Raw genomic sequence first — 21,995 nt, 5'->3', positions numbered from 1 at the left:
AGCTCACATTCTCCACAGGACAAGTTACCTTTGTCTCCGAACCCCCTCCTCTCAGCAGCCTTAATAGCCTCACCTCACTGGGCTCACTGACCAAGCAGCTTCTCTCCTCTGTCTGACTCCACCCTGGATATCACCTCTTGGACTCTCTACCTTGCAACAGACACCCCCTGCTCACCCCAGTACCTCGACAATAACTGCCCTCAGCCCCAACGGTCACTGTCTGCAGCTGAGTCTAAAACCTCCAGGCTCATGTCCGTCTTCAGGACAACTGCACCACTCAGCTCCTTACATTACAGGCTTAGCACTAACCTTCCACTGCCACAATCCTTAAGTGGGAGCTACATTACTGAATAGCTAACACAGATCATACACACAGTGTTAAAGCCCTAGGTAAGAAGCATCTGACCCCCCCCCCCTCCCATGTGAGAAGCATATGTGGCCATTTTACAAACATCAGTTATTTTATTTCAATTGGGAGACCATTAGCAGCCAGGATACATGCCCCTTAACTGTATAGGTAATGTGGTTCGTATACTATAGCCTCTAGGTTACTGACAATTCCCTTCTCACAAAAAGTAATTGTTTGAAGTGTGGTATGTGATTTTGCAAAGGAGGTAATGAAAATGAGCTTTAACAAATTGCTTACAATAAAGTTTATGGGTTGTAAGTCAGTGCTGTGTGAAGAACTTCAAAAATAAAAAAATGAACAGAACAGTGATACCAGATAACGTTAATGTTACAGCATTGCTGATTAGCTGTACTGTCTCCCATATCCAAAATGCTTGGGACCAGGAGTATTTTGGATAACTGTATATTCCGTATTTTGGAATAATTGCATATCATAATGAAATGTCTTGGGAATGAGACCCAAATATACACACAGAATGCATTTATGTTATATACACCTTATACACACGGCCTGCAGGTGCCTTAGACAAAGTTTGTGTACATTGTACCATCAAAAATCAAAGGTTTCATTATCTCAGTCATGCCAAAATAATTCCGTATTTTGGAATATTTGGTTATGGGAGACTCAACCTGTAGTGGTTTATAATCACACCCCCACTTCTGTCCAGAAGGCTATTCCCTCACTCTTCAAATGTTTCCCAGGAAAACTGGGGTCCAATACAGTGATTGGTATATTAATAAATACTGATGTCCGTATATTATCTGCTTTCCCTGAATAAACTTTGGGACTCAGTGAACCACGGTAAACTAAAGTTGAAATTGCATTTCTAACTCAAGCAAAGCACATGTAAACGTGTGAAAATAAAAAGCATCTTAGCAAATAGGAAAGCACACATTTGTCTATGTGCACTTAAACCAATAACTATTTCAATGGGAAATCATTGTAAATAAAATGAAATGCAATTTAAATAGTATTTACATGACACATTTCTATGCAAATGAATAGGTAATTTAATTTCTATTGTATTTTTATTTTTTCAAGCACAATAAATGGCACATTGCAAGTACCAGTGTGCACATATACATGTTTGGGGTATTTTGCCCCTTTGTGACCAGGCCAAATTGAGTTTTGTCAACTCATAGGGAATAACTTTATATTGCTTGTAAGTATACACGTGGAGATAAGTTTACTAAAGGTTGATTTTGATCGATTTAAAGATGAATGAGAATCGATGTGTTCCGGGGCTAAATCACACAATTTTTTATTTTTGTTTATGCATTAGTAAATGTGTGATTTAGACCCAGAAACACATCGATGTTTATCACTTTTCATCGATTTTAAATTGATCAAAATTGACCTTTAGTAAATAAACCACACGTGATCTTTATGTAGATTTTTCATAGTCGACACAGATTTCTTTTAGTAGAAAAGTAGAATATTTTTCATGGGTACTTAGAGAAAAACAGTAAAAAATAGGAGAATATTTCTATTTTGTATGGCTCTTCCCTTGGTCACCTTCATACAATTCGTGTTGCCCCACACATGTATGCAAAAGTGTACCAAGCCAATTATCCCTACTATAGGTATATAGTGTAACCCTAGGTCCGGTGCGGGCAGGGCGCCGTACCCGGAGAAAGAGCACTTCTGCGTGTGCCCAAAAAGGGGGCGTAGCCATGAAAAGGGCGTCTTATTAGGCATCCCTTTTCGTCACTCTCAGGGGCGTGCATGGCACTTACGAACATGCCGGGCAGCTCCCAAGCATTGCGGTCACTGTGAATGGATGCCAGGCACATGCGCCCAGCACCCATTCACCGACAGTGACCGATGTACCGCCGTTTTCACCACCTGCGGGACACTGCGTCCCGCGGGAGGGGACCGTTCCCGCAGGCTGTTTCAGCGGGGTGGTGTGCCGGATCGCAGGGTGCAGCGCCCCGCTGAAAAAGCCTAGCGGGAACGCTAGGTATACCAATAGGAGTATTTTTTTTCTTTCATTTTTAATTCTTTCTTTAACCTCATGCTTTGCTGTCACAGTATACGGATAAAATGAGGGACGTCAATCCCGGGTCATATTTTTAAGCCTGAAAAATGCTCAATTTAGATGGTCGGGCGTGGCAGAAGGGGTGGGCCGGCATGGGCCTGTACCGCGTGACCTCTGACATCACGTCACGCTGCACAGCCGGGGGCTTGGGCAGCCAGGCTGCGTCTGAGCGAGTGCTGCAGGTACTCAGCGCTGCCCGGCATAAAATAAAAAAAACCTAAGCAGCGCATTAGATCACTAGTCCCGAAATCCAGGGATTGGAGGCTCCAATCCCGGGATTTAAATCCTGCCAATTTTAGGCCAAAATCTCGGAATAACGCCGATCCCAATCCCAGGATTGGCCTCCATAGATACAATGTTCCCACGTGCTCAAAATCTTAAGATAGATGTAAGTTGTGTAGTGTTAGGGCTGGGAGGACAAACATTGGGGTGCTCAAACCACTGCTGCATATGGTAATTATCGTCATTCTGTGGGACATTGCCAGCAAGTGTTATACACACTGTATTGCATGCTTTTATTGAGCTGGGAAGGGTTTTAAGATTCTTTATGTTAATAATATCAATAATATTATTATTGTGTTTTTTTTATTTAAAAAACACTACCATATTAAGCAGTGCAGTAGTGCCGGCGTTATTGGAACTTACATTATAAATGCTCTATCACATATTTTGTCAGAAGTCAATTATGTTTCCTTAGACACTGGTAGGAAAGTATTAGTTTTCATTCATTTACCCAGCAAGTGTGTCTGAGTGAATGATCAAAAAACAGAAAAAAGATTATATTATATTTAGGTTACAAAGCAGTCCAGCCTAGGCCTTGACCTTATGAAAAGAACCAAGTAGCCACAGGAGCTCGAGGAAGGTGCCATGTAGGCACTGCAAACAGCTGTTGGGCATAATAGCACATCTGCCCTTAAGCGTTTAGTTACCCCTTTAATGTTTTATAGATTGTATAAATCAGTTTTCAGACCTAGTGTTCAAAATAAAATAAAAAATTATATATATATATATATATATATATATATATATATATATATATTCCAAGTCTTTTTTTTAGAACTACAAACAATATGATATTTAGGCCAGCTATAATCACCCAATATATAATATATGGAGCTTGTCATATTTAGTTATTTCATTGTTTCACCTCCCAGAAAAGATGCATTATCTGGGATTAAATAGGCTTAACCTGTATTTATGAAATGGCTTCCAGTTCTATTTTTATTTCAGGATTAAGTAACATTTTCAGTATGCTATTGATTCTATCTCCCAAAAGGAGTACCCAAATATTGTATATTGTCGTCTACAAAAGATGATAGTAAAAGTCTTGCTAGTAAAAATAACAAACAAGTTAAAAATGTCTCACTTGAATGAGAACATTAGCACAGCATTAACAAGACAACTCTTGCCAGCTTTCCAAAGAGGTTCGAAAACAGAGCTATTTACTCATTTTACATAGAGACAAGAGTGCGACCTAGATTCTTAAACAGTAGCAGTGGTTAACAATCCCCTGGGCAAAAGAAACCTGCGCATTTAACATTTAGTTTCATTGTAACAGGTTTAAAGGTCTCTTTAACAATTGATACTCTGGTGATCATATGGAATGAGATGTAACAGAACATTGCAGAATACCACTGCTCAGTTCCAAGAAAAGAATACTATAAAGGAGAGCTGTTGAAAGCTGCAGCCAAAAAAAAAAAAAAAAAAATCAATGTTCGGTTTGGTTATTTTGATATATTAGACATTGAGGCATCTACAGTATGTACAATGGGATCTAGGTACACACTTGAAAGATAAAAGGAACGATCCACTATTTATTTTCCTGACAGATTAAACAATCCAGAGAACATCCGATTTCCTGTATATACACACACCACACATTTATAATTTCTATATAAACAATACATTTCCCTAAAGACTGTTTAGATGATGTTTTTACGTGCAGTTTGTCAGACGATGACTGTACGCACTGCCTCTGCTGCACGACATCGGCTCGTCTTGTCCAACGAACATTGCACAGCACTCCAGATCTCCGTGTGCTGTGCACACACTGTGCAACACTTTGGTCAATCAGCCGAGAATTGTCATCGGCCCTGGTTACTGCAGTGAGTGTACCTAGCATTACTCTGCAGGCAGACCTGTTTATGCATACTGGCATACAAATAGAATTACTACGCAGCAGGAGCAACCACAAATAACCAAGGGTTCCATTTCTGCAGTTTAAAGACATAATATATAATGTTGAGAAATTTCACAGATGATTAACAAATCTTGTTGGCATGCTATAGTAATATGAATTTTGTAATATGTTCAAGAAACACCAATATGTTTATTATACTTATAGCATGATAGCCAAATAGGCCTATTTCTGCCTCTCATCAATATCCACAACCTGTTGGGCTTTCAGCAGTTAACCCAAAGATCTGTCCATTTAACCCAGAATGTATAGGTTACTGTGTGTTAGCCTACTGCATGAGAAAACAGGCTGCAATAAACCCAGGCGCTGCTGGCACGTGGTAAGTCCTGTGGCTTATTGAATTCCCCCCTTAAAGTTCACACTAATTATAATATATATATATATATACACACACATTATATATATACATATACACACACACACACATACATATATACACACACAAAGCCGGCACTCCACGAAAAATAATCACTGAATACCCAGGTGCCCTCAGAGGAGTATGGTCAAATACCTCCCAAAAAAAACTACAGCACTCACAGATGCTTTAATGAAAATTACAGAGAGTACTGTATCAGCGTTTAACATTTCAGTCTATACGACTGATTGTTGATAAAAGTCGTAAAGACAAAAGCTGATACAGTACTGTATATATACACACAGTGATCGCAAATACGTGCTATAGCGTGTATTTTACCCACAAAAAAGGACAGGAGACTCACTTTTGCAGAATGGGTGGGTCCCCTGGGACGCGCTCTGCTGCGGCCAATGCCCTTGCTCTGATTACACGATTGATGTCTTCCCTGGCCTAGCGGCAGGGAGGACTATAATAAGAAGGTGGAGCCATCCCCTTGGTGGCGCCTTCCTTGATACAGCGGCACCAGGTGAAGAATGCGCCAGGCCAGTATCTGTCCCAACCGCCACGTGAAGCCGCCCCCCGTATGAAGGCTGCTCCGACCCACAGCAAGACTGTCACGGTCCCCATGTGAACCCGGCCCCCGGCATGAAGCAAGCACTGGATCCCCGCATCCAGGCTGCCCGGCCCCGCGTGAGCCCAGTCTTGGCCAGGTGAAGACTGCCCCAGGCCAGTACCTGTCACTGCCCCTGCGTGAAGCCGCCCCACATATGAAGGCTGCTCAGTCCCACAGCAAGACTGCCACGGTCCCCACATGAACCCGGCTCCCGGCATGAAGCAAGCACTGGCTCCCCACATCCAGGCTGCCCCGGCTCCCGAGTGAACCCGGTCCTGGCCCTTGCATCAAGACTTATGCAGCCCCTGCATGAAGACTGTGTCGGCCCCCAGCATTAAGATGGCAGACCAGACAAGACACTGCTCAAGAAGCTGCACTCCCTGGCCTGCACTTGGAGGACAGACAGGTAAGGCTAAAGTGGTGAACGCCGTGGGTAGGGGTTACATAGTGATGGTTGGTTTGGTGCGGTTATTAATGCGGTGGGGGTGCTGATAATTAATACAAACATCGTGGGGTCAAGGGGTGCCACAGAGGCTAACACTCTGCATCAATGTGTCTGGCAGGCGGGGATGGGGGTTCCAGAGGGTAGAGCACACGACTGTCATTTTAGTGTCTTTCACCAGCAGCTTACCCACTCTCCACACCAGCACTGACTGTCCGTAACCCTCTGCTTGTCCCCAGTACTATCCCAACATCTATCTACACTTAACCCCCCTTGCTACTGCAACATGCTCTTACCCCCTCCCTGCCCAACTGCTCCCTGCTTCAACCACCAGCTCTACTCCAACTGCTGCCTGACCTTAACCCACTCTATCCCAACTGTTACCCGTTGTCCTATCTGCTGTCTACACTTAAGGCTTCATTCAGAGGCGGTCGTTAGATGCAAGCGGTCGCTCTGAATCAGGGCGGCCGCTTGCATCCCGAACGGCCGCCTCCTTGTCGATCGTTAAGCTCTAACGACCGACAGCCTGACACTCCACTGATTTTTGGAGATCTCACCATCTCTAATAAAACCTACCTACTGCTGCCTCAAAACTTTCACTGATTTAATCATATGGTCTTCCCCAGTGGACGTCAGCTCCCAACATCACAATGAACGTACCCTGGTCTTATTTATTCTTCTCTTACCAAGTTTCATAACTCATCCTTCTTGCTATTCAACCACAATCACCTTTCCTATTGCCTGGTGTTGCCTCTTGCACCAAATCCATACATACATTGCACAGTGACAGTGGTTAGCATCAATAGCTATGGGGTCATAGGTTTAACACTAACCAGGGCACTATATGCTTGGGGTTTGCGTGGGTTTCCACCATTTATTCCAATTTCCTCCCACACTCCAATACTATACTGGTAGGTTAATTGGTTTTTTGAAAAAAAATAATCTGTTTGCGTATGGTATAGAATATACTGTAGACTGCAAGCTCTATAGATGCAGGGACTGATGTGAAGACTGAAAATTCTATATAATACACTATGTAACATAGAAGCACTATATATGCCAAATTCTTAATAAAAACAATGGTTAATAACTGCCTAATGTTAGATGCTTCTGTCCACACCTGCAAATTCCAGATGCCAAATAGCCATGAGCAACAAACCTAAATGCATAGTCCAAATGCATGTCATTTGGGGCAGTATGCATAAATGTTCCCTGGATCTGTTAAACATGAGGTTTTTCAATATGTGGCTCCTGAGTTCTGCTTCAATTTGTCCTACACCTGTTGTACAAAACTATGGTGCCTAAGAGTGCACACTTAACAACGGACTGACGCAAACAGAAAGGGGAAGAGGATATAAAGCCATCTGTCTGTGTAAGATAAGTAGGATGGCTTATTTCTTAAAGGGACTATATACACACACCTTGCCAACCAATGGTTTCAACAGCTTTTCACCAATGGGGCCTTTTGTAATATCCTGGGCTTTCCAGATGAAAAACAATGTTCATAAGGTAAGAAAAGGCTCTCCTAGTTAGACACGGGTCAATCCATTTAGGTGAGAGATGCAGTTTACTCTGCGAATTGATTCTGCAATCCAATTAGCAATCGCATTGAACCAGTCAGAATAAACTCGCATATTTCTGTTCGCACCTCCGAGGGTGAGAAATTAGTGTTGCCGCTAGGCTGTTTTAGCGGGGCGTTGTGCCCTATCATATCTTAAAGGGGCAAAATGCATCCTGCCCTTTCAACGAGAGTGTGGGGGAAGCCCAGCTCCTCCATAAGTGCTGGGCTTGCCCCCAAGTGTGACACGCCCTTTCCCCGATAGATCACTTCCCATTTTCAGGAGCACGTGCACCTTTGGCGTGCAGTAAATCCCTGCCCGCAGCTCAGCGCCCCGCCCCCATTCTGGTGGGATCACTAAGATGTTACGGAAACTCTCTATTTTAAAGTTAAATGTCGGGACACCGTGCAGATCCCCTTGGACACCCACCCAATGACTAACTAGGCAATTTTAAGTTCCACTTAGCTTAATTAGTCCAATAATTACGTGTAATTTTTGGGGTTAAAAAAAGAAAAGCCTCAAATTCAACTATTTCATTGCTTTATGCACCCCAAATTTAGAGCATTTATTATTTTCAAAAATAAGTGCCTTACATATTTTTAGTCACCTCATAGTACCGCAAAAGCATATTTTCCTACTTTTTTTTGCATTTTCCGTATAAAAATTAACAAAAATAATTTTTTTATTTATTTATTTATTTTTTTAAATGCACAAAATCGCCATTTACCACCATTTAAATACTTCCAATACTTTTTTTATGCCTCTTAACAGCCTTCTGCATGATTCTGCTAATGAAATGATCAGTTTTTTTGGGGTCCAGGAAGGTCACTCCACTTTTTCATGCACTTCTCTCAACGCATTTGGCTGACAAATTGCAAACCCCCGCTGCAAGTAACAGGAATAGGTATTCTTAATTGGATTGGAGAAGTCTCAGGTGTGCGCATTCGTGCGACGTCTGCGAGTTTCATGAAAAACTCGCACCTAATTGGAATGACCCCATAGTGGGAAACATTTTCTGTAAACTTCATCCTTATTTATTTACATTTTTTTTATATTTCGCTCCCATATTACACTGTGCTTTACAGATGTCATTCACATCAGTCCCTTGCTCCTGGTGCTTACAGTAAACTTACACACAAGAAAGTTAATTTAGTTGGTTATTACAATTGTGGGAGGAACCCATACAAACACAGAGAGAACATAGAAGTCCACACAGATAGAATCTTGAATTCAATTCTCTCCAGGGCACTAACTGCTGTGCCATCATGTTGCCCACAAATGAAATCCTCTAATGTATTTCTCCACTTAATGTATTGCCTGAATAAATACTTATTTTTAACCTATCACTGAGGTACTGTTCACAATGTCTTGGCTGCCACCGCCTTTTTTTGTTTCTTATAAAATTAGCATTTAAACTTCCTACAGCAGTAAGAATTTACATGAAAAATTATATGCACACATTTAGCATGCCATGTTTTACATTCTATTGGCTCTTTATACTGTGACAATAGCAAATAACTTAGTTAAGATGTACACATGTTTTGTTGGATAGGTGATTTGTAATGACATCAGGAGTGGACTGAGGGGAAATACATTCAACATCATCATGATTTCTCCAGTTCACTTTTGTTTTGCAATGTTATAGAAATATGGCCTAAATGCAATTTAGGGAGGGGATGCAACTGTGTTTCAGCAGCTGATCAACCATCTAAAGATTATTCAATTGTTTGTTAATGGGCACGAGTGCTGCAGGTGCCCATTATTTCTCCTCGTACCCTGAGGTGACCAGCAATAGTTAAGCATCACTTTGCACAGGTTTAGCCGTTTTAGAGATCTAAACTTGGTGCATTTGGGCGCTACATGCGCATTAAGTAATGGGCGCCCATGGCACTCATGCCCATCGCTTACAGATGTGAGAAAACTATTTCCCCCCTTAGAACTGAACAAATGATCAGAGTAGGCCTCTCATGACTGTGTCACTTGGTTCAGCATTGTTGTGGGTCTGTGCATACCTACGTTTCTGCCAGTCCCAAAATTCCTACCATTCATCTATGTCAACCAGGCCTTTTTTTTTTTTTACCTACATTTTTTACACATGCACTTATTAAAAAATACACACTGCCATGTCTGAAATATTCTGATAGACTCTGAAACATATTATTCTTACACTGTGTTGTAGAGTAGACTTTTTTTTTTTTTCTTACAAAACTTGGTAGTCTCTACACTGCAATTAAACCAGATGTATCTGTAGAATACAATGACTCAATAGAATGGAGCCTGCCTGACATAAATCAGTATCTAAAGAATGTACAACTTGTCAAGGCAGCGCTTACACCCTTCAGAGAGCAAAGGCTCAGGAATGAAAGCTAGAATACAATTGCCTGAAACTGTATGCAAAAGGATAACTGATGTGAAACTAGGAACAATAACTAAAGTGCTATACTTTAAGGGAATGACTGTTGTGCTGTAAGTGTATAAGACTGCAGTGTGTGTGTGTGTGTGTTACTGCCACATGGGAAATGCTGGCTCACTGGTGGCTGCAGCAGGTACAGTGGATGCTGAGGGTGTATAATGCTCTGGGCATAGAGCCTGGCAGAGGACTGTGCCATGCCACTGTGGTATATAGAGAATACATATGACACTGCCAGCAGCACCCCGTGGGGTGACTACACATGATAGCAGAGCGGATATCATATTAGGGCATGGCCACCCAGCAGTGGGCACTTACTCACCGAGCCCCCATCTTTCCTGAGGATCCGCTTCACCAACATGATCCGGCTATTGGACTTTTTCTTCTGGCTCATCTTGCCGCCGCCGTCATCATCCTGCCCGATGGCTGCTGCTGTCACCACTGATGCCCGGGTCACTATCAGGGCACCTTCTGCAGCTGGGTCCGCGGTGTCCAGGGCTGGATCGCAGCACCCGGCCTGCAGACCTGGGCAGGAGGTGATGTCTATAGTGGCCACCAGTACGGCTTTGCTGGGGTGCTCCGAGTGCAGGTGTGCGGGTAGCTGGGAGCAGGGGTACCCGGGCACTGGACGCAGAAGGTAAGGAGGCTCTATCCCCGCTGCCTCCAGTGAAATAGGGGTGAGAAGTGCCGGGTAGATGGGCACAGAGCAGGCAGAACAATCCTCCGAGCTGGCAGCGGAGTGATGGGACACACACTGTGCTCCAGAGGCTGCGGGGTCCGGGAAGGCGAACTGAGGCGCTGCTCCGGAGGGAGGCTCGGGCTGGTGAGCTCCGGTGCCCTCTCCCGGCCTCCTCTCGTCCCCTGACGGATCCAGACTCCAATCCCGGTCCAGCTGGACCTGCCCACCTATGCACTCACAGACCGGCAGCCGCGGCCTCCACCTTCTCTCCAGCAGCAGCAACACCGACTGCGCCCTCCCCCAGCGTCACCGGATGCACGTCACCGGCACACTGCTGTCTGATACACTCTGACGGAGGCGACGTCATTCGGGGTGCTGCAGTCCGTGTGCTGGCCAGTAGGGGATGCACCTCAGTGCTGACACCAGCAAGGCTGACGTACAGCTGGACATCTGTCGTTTAAACTATCTCTATATAACTCACCACCTGTCAGACCACATCCCATATGGGGTACACATTCTTCTGTATACAACTATGATACGGCACGACCTGAAAGCATTCATCAAGCGACTTTATTAATATATTGGAATGGAGTTGTAATTACACTATAAATAAATGGTACTAAACAAATTGATCTTATTTACATAGTACCCTTACATATGATCTAATTTATTTATACACATATAAATAAAACTAGTAAAGGGACCCTGGTTCAACTCATTTTGCCCGGTGCCCTGCCCCATCCAGTCCCCCGCTTTGTCCTGCCCCCTTCTGTCCACTGTGACTGCTTTACTCTCTGTCCCGTCTCCTGCTCCATCCCGCCCCCCTTCTGCCCACCACTCTGGTATACTCCCTCCCCCGCTATATATCCTGCACTGCTCCCGCTGCTCTATCCCTCCTCCTCCCTCACATACTTGCCAACTCTCCCTCATTGTCAGGGAGACTCTGAAATAGTAGCAGTCTCCCTGTCTCCCTGAAGAGTCCAGCAAATATCCCTGATTGCACCTTTCCCCCATTATGTAGCTGTTCTATAAAAAAAACACAGAGTTCCAGTCAGGTGCATAAATATTGGGACATTGACAGAATTTTCATATTTTGGCCTCTATTCACCACCACAATGGCTTTGAAATTAAACAAACAAGATGTGCTTTAACTGCAGACTTTCAGATTTAATTTGAGGGTAATTACATCCAAATCGGGTGAACGGTGTAGGAATTACAACGGTTTCTATATGTGCCTCCCACTTTTTAAGGGGCCAAAAGTAATGGGACTATCAACTCAAAAGCTATTTCATGGACAGGTGTGGGTCATTCCCTCATTATTTCATTATGAATTAAGCAGGTAAAAGGTCTGGAGTCGATTCTAGGTGTGACATTTGCATTTGAAATCAGTTCTGTCGACTCTCAATATGAGATCCAAAGAGCTGTCACTATCAGTGAAGCAAGCCATCATTAGGCTGAAAAATCAAAACAAACCCATCAGAGAGATAGCAAAATTATTAGGTGTGGCCAAATCAACTGTTTGGAACATTCTTGAAAAGAAAGAACGCACCAGAGAGCTCAGCAACACCAAAAGACCCAGAAGACCACGGAAAACAACTGTGGTGGATGACAGAAGAATTATTTCCCTGGTGAACAAAAACCCCTTCACAACAGTTGGCCAAATCAAGAACACTCTCCAGGAGGTAGGTGTATATGTGTCAAAGTCAACAATCAAGAGAAGACTTCACAAGAGTGAATATAGAGGGTTCACCACAAGATGTAAACCATTGGTGAGCCACAAAAACAGGAAGACCAGATTAGAGTTTGCCAAACAACATCTAAAAAAGCCATTACAGTTCTGGAACAACTTCCTATGGACAGATGAGACAAAGATCAACATGTACCAGAGTGATGGGAAGAGAAGAGTATGGAGAAGGAAAGGAACTGTTCATGATCCAAAACATACCACCTCATCAATGAAGCATGGAGGTGGTAGTGTCATGGCGTGGGCATGTATGGCTGCCAATGGAACTGGTTCCCTTGTATTTATTGATGATGTGACTGCTGACAAAAGTAGCAGAATGAATTCTGAAGTGTTTTGGGCAATATTATATGCTCATATTCAGTCAAATGCTTCAGAACTCATTGGACGGCGCTTCACAGTGCAGATGGACAATGACCCGAAGCATACTGCAAGAGCAACCAAAGAGTTTTTTAAGGCTAAAAAGTGGAATGTTATGCAATGGCCAAGTCAATCCCCTGACCTGATCCGATTGAGCATGCATTTCACTTGATGAAGACAAAACTGAAGGGAAAATGCCCCAAGAACAAACAGGAACTGAAGACATTTGCAGTAGAGGCCTGGCAGAGCATCACCAGGGATGAAACCCAGCATCTGGTGATGTCTATGTGTTCCAGACTTCAGGCTGTAATTGCCTGCAATGGATTTGCAACAAAGTATTAAAAAGTGAAAGTTAGATTTAGGATTGTTTAGTTTGTCCCATTACTTTTGGTCCCTTAAAAAGTGGGAGGCACATATAGAAACCGTTGTAATTCCTACACCGTTCACCTGATTTGGATGTAATTACCCTCAAATTAAATCTGAAAGTCTGCAGTTAAAGCACATCTTGTTTATTTCATTTCAAAGCCATTGTGGTGGTGAATAGAGGCCAAAATATGAAAATTCCGTCAATGTCCCAATATTTATGCACCTTGCTGTATATACATTCAAATGGGATCATTAGTATCATTTTCCTGCATTGGTTAAAAGGCACAATGATCCCTATGGCTACATGCATTTTCTGAAAAGTATCAGTCAGTTTTCATCAACAAATAGATCTTACTAACTGCTTTTAGGCTTGTTTACATTTGAATGTAAAGACACACATCCATTAGACAACATTGTAATCGTGCAGTCGTTTGTCTGTGATGTGCCTTCACTGAACAAGCAGTCGTTCAGTGAAGGCACATCAATCATCTGCAAACATGTTGAACCTGACGATATCGTCAGGTTGTACAAAATATTTGTACGATGATAGATGTCTAAACGACCAACGATTTTCAAACGATTATCGAACGATATCGTTATCGTTCAATCGCTCAATTTAATCGTCAAGTGGATGTGTGCCTTTAGTAAAATTTATGATATGCCTCTCAGATGTAGGAGTACACGCTACTGCTTTACTTTACTGCTCTGGTGCTTTTTTCACAATCTTCCTGAAATGCTTTTTCAAAAGTAGGCACGTATGGTCCCTCAGCTGTACACTTACCTGTTTTTTGCAGCTGCTCTTCCTCTCTGGCTGAGGTCTATCCCCTCGCTCTAGCAGCAGGAGCCATTGGAGGGTCGGACGACTCGGCTTCCGCTACTGATGGGACAAAGAAAGAAAACAAGTGAATTTTGAGATTTTTGTTACAGTAAGGCTCTATACTCCTCCTCAGTTATTTCTCCTAGAAGAGAGAAATGTGGGGCTTCATTGGAAAGTGTGCTTGGTGCATGAAATGGGGCATGTTTTAGTATACCAATTACACTGGTCTGTGATGAAAAAGCTTTTTTTAACGAATTTATGTAATACTTATAGATTTTTCGCTTCTGAACATGTAATACCTGGGAGTGTAAGGCTTAAGCCCCGCCCCCACAATTTAAGTCCCGCCTTCCAACGCTGCCACGATTAAGCCCCACCTCCCAGTGACATCTATGAATCACCGGGAGGGCAGGGGGAAGGAAACTACACAGGGGGTGTGGCCTCACGGGTGATCAAAGGGGGAATGGCCTTGCGGTAGGCACGAATGCATCCCGGCCAATGCTGCAGCCTGTGATGTCGGGGCCTGAGCCCATAAAGACTAAGGTTTCCGGCATCCTCGTGGAGGAGAAGGAGGTCGGCCCTCGGGACAGGAGGAGGATGGTCCCGCGGTACTTTGGCATTCAGGGGAGGGTGCATGGTGGCTGCCATGAGCCTCAAGTTATATGTACAGGGGAATGCCCCTGTAATACAGTAAGGACCCCCCTGCAAGAAGCCCCTAGGCAATAAGGGGTTTTAGAAAGGTCCCTGGATACAGATAAGGGGGGAGTTACCTCTCCTCACAGTCCTGCAAGGGAGATGCAATATGAGGAGCAGCACCATTGATAATGATACTCCCTTATTAGAAGAAGATCGTGGGGGAAGTGCTGCCTGGTGCCACAGAGGAAGATGAGAGATCTCCAGTGAAGAAACAGCCCTTGTGATGAGAGGGTGAGTGTCTGTGAGGTGTAATGCTGGATCCCTGGTTGATGGCCCCTGGCGAAGTGCCCCATAGTGAGGGAGAGGTCAGTGCAAGATGGCAGTGTGGCTAGAGGGGAGTCCTGTGGAAGAATCCTGTGTAACCATGTGCTGAAGTAGAGAAGCACAGCAGTGAAAGGGTTAATGGTCTGCATTAAGTTGCCAGCACGTCAGATGAAAGATACCAGGCTAATGGGACGTGTATTAGAGGCACGGGATACACAGGATGTCAGTATGCCTGAAAAAAGTGTATGCAGGGTGATGGAAGGAGATGGGGTCCCTGTGTAATGGGACGTGCCGCACGTCAGCAGTCTTGAGGATTGAGACGAGTGCGATGAACTTTGAATCTGGAGTCCCCTGTATGCTGTATGAAGTATTTGTTGGACTGACATGCATAGAACTACTGAGCCCAGCAGTACCAGTATGTGCTACTATTTTACTGCTGTGTCATATGTGTAAGACTGCGCTGGAGGTGTTAGTTTGGAGTGGAACGTAATTAATCTTCTGTAACCATTAAGCTTATAATACAGCATGCAAGTATTGTGCTGGAGGAAGTTGGCGGTTGTAACCATTACGCTTACTGTGCTGGAGGAATCAGTAGAGTGTTAATAAAGTTTTCCTGTTATTGCTTCATGAGATGGTCTGGCATCCAACATTTCTTTATTGCACTGCACCTGTTGTCCATATGTGTTCCCTCCATCAGGTACTTTGTGCTAAGCACCCGAGTATTCGGGGATCCTGCTGGTCATGGATGCCATACCCACGCCATAGCCGGAACAGAGGGGAATCACCGAGAAGGGGTGAGATACAGTACATTCAGGTACTCCATGTAAGTGTACCACAGTACCAGTAGGAGTTCACAAACATGAAAATGACTCCCGATTTTGCGTATCACATCACGTTTTTCTGCAAAACGTGTATTTATGAATAGGTAATTTTTTTCAGATTCTTTAAAGTAATAAATGTGTTCTGCCTACATTTATTATAAAACATTGTCTTAAATGAATTCAGTCGGTAGAATAGAACGCTGTAATTCAGTTTTCTTCATAAAACTTCCCCCGCTCCCTGTGCCAGATTAAGGTCCACATGGGCCTGGAGCTGAAATTTACAAAGGGCCTAAACCCCATACTGTCTAAAGGAACATTGCACACACACAACAACTACAACTACAAGGTGAGCTGCGAAGATGGAACCAAATATAACAGATGCAACACAGTTTTGCCCTGTGCTGGCTCATTTGAACCCCTGCCTACCACCACATACACACACAGTACACACTACACACACATAGTACATATACAGTACACACCACTCATTTGAACCCCTGCCTACCACCACATACACACACGCACAGTACATATACAGTACACACCACTCACACAGTACAGTATACACACTAATTGATGCTACTCATCAAGCAGCCATCATAGAACAAATTACAGTAGCAGGCTTCATGCAACAGCAGCAGCTCCTCATGTAGTCTGGGGCGGAGCTTGTGACTGAGTAGCAGGCTCAGGACCCCGAAGAAGGAGACAGCTGAAGGGAGGGGCGGCCACCACACTGCCTGCACGGTCTGCCACTGTTCTCAGGTGAGAGTGCTGGAGCATTTTGTAACGAACGCACGTGTTTAACCACTTAACTGAGGATTTTTTTTCCAAAAACCGCTCCAAAATTGTCGTTTTTTTATGATTGAATTAGGTCAAGAACATCTTTTTAAAACTATTCCAACGCATTTTTTTTTAAACACCATGTACCATAAAAATAAACATTTTTATGGTATACTGAAGTGATGGCCATTGACAACTGTTCCATCGATGGCCGATGGGTTCAACCATCGAAACAAACAATCGATTGTTTGAGCCCATCTGCCGATGTTTCCTTGACAGCGGTTGGGGGGCTGCTCACACAATCTCTCTCTCTCTCTCTCTCTATATATATATATATGTGTATATATATATATATATATATATATACATATATATACACTAGGGGTGAGCGGGTTCGGATTTCTGAAATCCGAGCCCCCCCGATCCGAGTCCGATCCGAGTCAGGCTCGACTTTTCCCGCCTGACTCGGATCTGAAATCGAGGCAAAACGTCATCATCCCGCCTTCCGAGTCTCGCGGGTTTTGGATCTTATATAAGATACCCGCGTCTGCGCCATTTTCTCACTCGGCTGTGGACAGTGAAGAGGGAGGGTGGGAGTTAGGGCTGTGTAGTGTAGTGTAGTGTAATGCTGCTGTTGTCCACTACTTCAAAGTCCATAGGGGCTGGCTGTGTTGTGCTGTGCTGCTGTTGTTAATAGGGGCTGTGTCCACTACTTCAAAGTCCATAGGGGCTGGCTGGACTGTTGTGCAGTCAGTTCTCCATAGGGGCTGTGTCCACTCCAAAGTCCTGTGCAGTGTCCCAGTCCTAAAGGGGTGCTGTAGTGTTGTCCAGGGGGTGCTCTGTCCATCAGGGGCGCTCCCCCCAAGTGCTAAAAAAATAATATATTTTCTGTGTTTGTGAATTGTGTGCGCAGTAGCCGCACGTGCATCAACAAAGTAGTGCCAAGCGTGCGCCTGTGTCATAAGTAAAGGGCCGGCTGGCTTGACCGTTAAAGGGTGCTGTAACCCCCGAAAGTACACTCCAGTCCAAACCAAAAAAAAAAATATTTTCTGTGTTTGTGAATTGTGTGCGCAGTAGCCGCACGTGCATCAGCAAAGCAGTGCCAAGCGTGCGCCTGTGTCATAAGTAAAGGGCCGGCTGGCTTGACCGTTAAAGGGTGCTGTAACCTCCGAAAGTACACTCCAGTCCAAACCAAAAAAAAAATTATTTTCTGTGTTTGTGAATTGTGTGCGCAGTAGCCGCACGTGCATCAACAAAGTAGTGCCAAGCGTGCACCTGTGTCATAAGTAAAGGGCCGGCTGGCTTGACCGTTAAAGGGTGCTGTAACCCCCGAAAGTACACTCCAGTCCAAACCAAAAAAAAAATTATTCTCTGTGTTTGTGAATTGTGTGCGTAGCGCACGTGCATCAACAAAGTAGTGCCAAGCGTGCGCCTGTGTCATAAGTAAAGGGCCGGCTGGCTTGACCGTTAAAGGGTGCTGTAACCCCCGAAAGTACACTCCAGTCCAAACCAAAAAAAAAAATATTTTCTGTGTTTGTGAATTGTGTGCGCAGTAGCCGCACGTGCATCAACAAAGTAGTGCCAAGCGTGCGCCTGTGTCATAAGTAAAGGGCCGGCTGGCTTGACCGTTAAAGGGTGCTGTAACCCCCGAAAGTACACTCCAGTCCAAACCAAAAAAAAAATTATTTTCTGTGTTTGTGAATTGTGTGCGCAGTAGCCGCACGTGCATCAACAAAGTAGTGCCAAGCGTGCGCCTGTGTCATAAGTAAAAGGCCGGCTGGCTTGACCGTTAAAGGGTGCTGTAACCCCCGAAAGTACACTCCAGTCCAAACCAAAAAAAAAATTATTTTCTGTGTTTGTGAATTGTGTGCGTAGCGCACGTTCATCAACAAAGTAGTGCCAAGCGTGCGCCTGTGTCATAAGTAAAGGGCCGGCTGGCTTGACCGTTAAAGGGTGCTGTAACCCCCAAAGTACACTCCAGTCCAAACCAAAAAAAATTTATTTTCTGTGTTTGTGAATTGTGTGCGCAGTAGCCGCACGTGCATCAACAAAGTAGTTCCAAGCGTGCGCCTGTGTCATAAGTAAAGGGCCGGCTGGCTTGACCGTTAAGGGGTGCTGTAACCCCCAAAGTACACTCCAAACCAAAAAATATATATTTTCTGTGTTTGTGAATTGTGTGTGCAGTAGCCGCACGTGCATCAACAAAGTAGTGCCAAGTGTGCGCCTGTGTCATAAGTAAAGGGCCGGCTGGCTTGACCGTTAAAGGGTGCTGTAACCCCCAAAGTACACTCCAGTCCAAACCAAAAAAAAAAAAAAATTTTTCTGTGTTTGTGAATTGTGTGCGCAGTAGCCGCACGTGCATCAACAAAGTAGTGCCAAGCGTGCGCCTGTGTCATAAGTAAAGGGCCGGCTGGCTTGACCGTTAAAGGGTGCTGTAACCCCCAAAGTACACTCCAATCCAAAAAAATATATATTTTCTGTGTTTGTGAATTGTGTGCGCAGTAGCCGCACGTGCATCAACAAAGTAGTGCCAAGCGTGCGCCTGTGTCATAAGTAAAGGGCCGGCTGGCTTGACCGTTAAAGGGTGCTGTAACCCCCGAAAGTACACTCCAGTCCAAACCAAAAAAAAAATTATTTTCTGTGTTTGTGAATTGTGTGCGCAGTAGCCGCACGTGCATCAACAAAGGAGCAGCGCCAAGCGTGCGCCTGTGTCCCATAAGTAAAGAGCCGGCTGGCTCATTTCTTAAAGGGTGGTGTAACCCACAAAGTGCACTACTCTCCAGCAAAAATAAAAAAATATTTTCTGTGTTTGTGTGCGCTTTAGCCGCACGTATATATCAATATAACATAAATGGAGGACCAAACTTTCTCCGATAAAAATAAAATAGGGAAAGATCAAGAACCACTTCCTCCTAGTGCTATTGCTGCTGCTGGGAGTTGTTCATCATCCCAGAGAGGAAGTAGGAACATCACTACTTCTACTAAACAATTGACCCTCCAACAGTCCCTAGCGATGAGGATGAAGTACGACAGCAGTCATCCTGAAGCAAAACGTATAACTGAGGCCTTGACTGCTATGTTGGTGTTAGACGTGCGTCCGGTATCCGCCATTAGTGCAGTGGGATTTAGACAATTGATGGAGGTAGTGTGTCCCCGGTTCCAAATCCCGTCTAGATTCCACCTGCATCCTCAAAGCAGCAGCGACAAGCGTGCATCTGTCTGTTAAAGGGTGGTGACACCTTCAAAGTGTGCTACACAAACAATAAAAATATTGTTCTTTTTTTTTTGGTCTTTGTGAAATGTGTGGGCTGTAGCCGCACCTGCATCCTTAAAGCAGCAGCGACAAGCGTGCGTCTGTCTGTTAAAGGGTGGTGTAACCCTCAAAGTGCGCTCCACAAACAAAAATATTCTTTTTTTTTTTTCTGTCTTTGTGAATTGTGTGGGCTGTAGCCGTACTTGCATCCTCAAAGCAGCAGTGACAAGCGTGCGTCTGTCTGTTAAAGGATTACATCAGTGACAGCATCCAAGTAGGCATGTCAGACAGTCCGTACCTGTACTGGCAGGAAAAAGAAGCGATTTGGAGGTCCCTGTACAAACTGGCTCTATTTTACCTGAGTTGCCCCCCCTCCAGTGTGTACTCTGAAAGAGTGTTTAGTGCAGCCGGGAACCTTGTCAGCGAAAGGCGTAGGAGGTTGCTTCCACAAAATGTGGAGAAGATGATGTTCATAAAATTAATTATCAACTCTTCCAGGGAGACCAGCCTCCAGAACGTACAGAGGGACCTGTGGTTCCAGCGGGGATGAATTAATACTCTGTGAGGATGAGGATGTACACACTGAAGAGGGTGAGGAATCGGTGGATGAGGAGGATGAGGATGACATCTTGCCTCCGTAGAGCCAGTTTGTGCAGGGACAGATTAATTGCCAGCTTGTTTTGTGGGGGCCCAAACGAACCAATCATTTCAGCCACAGTTGTGTGGCAGACCCTGGCGCTGAAATGATTGGTTTGTTAAAGTGTGCATGTCCTGTTTATACAACATAAGGGTGGGTGGGAGGGCCCAAGGACAATTCCATCTTGCACCTCTTTTTTTTCTTTGCATTATGTACAGTTTGGGGCCTAGTTTTTCAAACTGCCATCCTGTCTGCCACTGCAGTTTCACGCCTAGATGGGTCACGTGTTTGTGCCGCCCACTCGTGTCGCTTAGCATAGTCATCCAGCTACCTCGGTGCAACCTTTTGGACATAAAAACACTATTGTGAGGTGTGAGGTGTTCAGAATAGACTGGAAATGAGTGGAAATTAAGGTTATTGAGGTTAATAATAGCATAGGAGCAGAAAAACCTACAAATTCTGTGATTTTAGCTGTTTTTATGCTTTTTTTCAAAAAAATACAGATCCAAAACACAAAACCCAGAACCCAAAACACGGAAGGGTGGTTTTGGCAAAACCAATCCAGATCCAAAACACGAAGAAAGATCCAGATCCAAAACCAAAACACAAAACACGAAAAGTGGCCGGTGCACACCCCTAATATACACACATACAGTATATGTATATATACATGTGTATATATTACACAGGTGTATATATATATATATATATATAAATACGCACACGCATATATGTATATATAAATATATTTATATATATATGCATATATACGCATATTTATGTATATATATATATATATATATATTCATATAGTGTATATATATATATATATAAACACATACACACACGCATTAAAAAAAAAGAATCACTATATAAATGTATATATATATATATATATATATATATTTATTTATTTAGTGATTCTTTTTTTTGTGTGTATTTACAAAGCCCGATCACTGTGTCCAGCAGTGATCGGGCCAGGGGCGGAGTTGCAGCCAGCAGGAGGGGTCGGGGACAGGAAACTAGGTAACTGGCCTGGGGAGGAGTGAGTGGGCTGCTGCCGGATACGCGGTGCGGGGACAGAGTAGTAGCCGCCGCCGCTGCGGCTGCTGCTTCTGTCATTTTCTTACAGGTGGGTGAGGTGAGTGAGCTGCCGGCTCCCCGGGGACAGAGCAGCAGCCGCGGCTGACACGAGCCGCAGCTGCTGCTTCTGTAGCTCCGATGTCGCCGGCAGCCAGCGCCGGTGATGGAACAGGTAGGAGAGCCGCCGGCTCCCTGAGAGCAGAGCGGCAGCCGCGGCTGACAGGAGCCGCAGCTGCTGCTTCTGTAGTTATGTCACCGGCAGCCAGTGCTGGTGTAGGAAGAGGTGGGAGGGCCGCCGTCTCCCCAGAAACAGAGCAGCAGCAGCGGCTAACAAGCCGCCGCTGCTGCCTCTATAAGTCAAAACCACGCCAGAGGGGACAAGGGGGAGGGGGTCCCTCCGGCTGCCCAGGCCGGGGACACAGCAGGGCAGCCGCGCAGGGAGGGGGGTCACGCCCGCTGCCCGATCACTGCTGGCCAC

The 21,995-nt window shown here is 44.6% G+C and overlaps 1 protein-coding gene across 2 annotated transcripts in view; it reads right to left on the bottom strand.

Moving 5' to 3' along the window:
- The window catches only part of LOC148526674 (solute carrier family 71 member 2-like), a 54,271-nt gene extending 43,274 nt beyond the window's left edge, over positions 1-10,997 (bottom strand). The window contains exon 1 of one of the 2 annotated variants that reach the window (XM_088470060.1): positions 10,346-10,997. In XM_088470060.1, the coding sequence (XP_088326186.1) occupies positions 10,346-10,417 (72 nt within the window). In that variant the 5' untranslated portion in view covers positions 10,418-10,997. The remainder of the gene's footprint in view (positions 1-10,345) is intronic. The other variant, XM_088470061.1, reaches the window with a different exon arrangement.
- Between the last annotated feature and the right edge of the window lie 10,998 nt (positions 10,998-21,995).

The sequence above is a fragment of the Taudactylus pleione genome, unplaced genomic scaffold, assembly GCF_031769625.1.
Source record: "Taudactylus pleione unplaced genomic scaffold, aTauple2 ptg000095l, whole genome shotgun sequence".
NCBI classification, from domain to species: Eukaryota; Metazoa; Chordata; class Amphibia; order Anura; family Myobatrachidae; genus Taudactylus; species Taudactylus pleione.
This window is presented reverse-complemented; position numbering and strand designations above follow the sequence as displayed.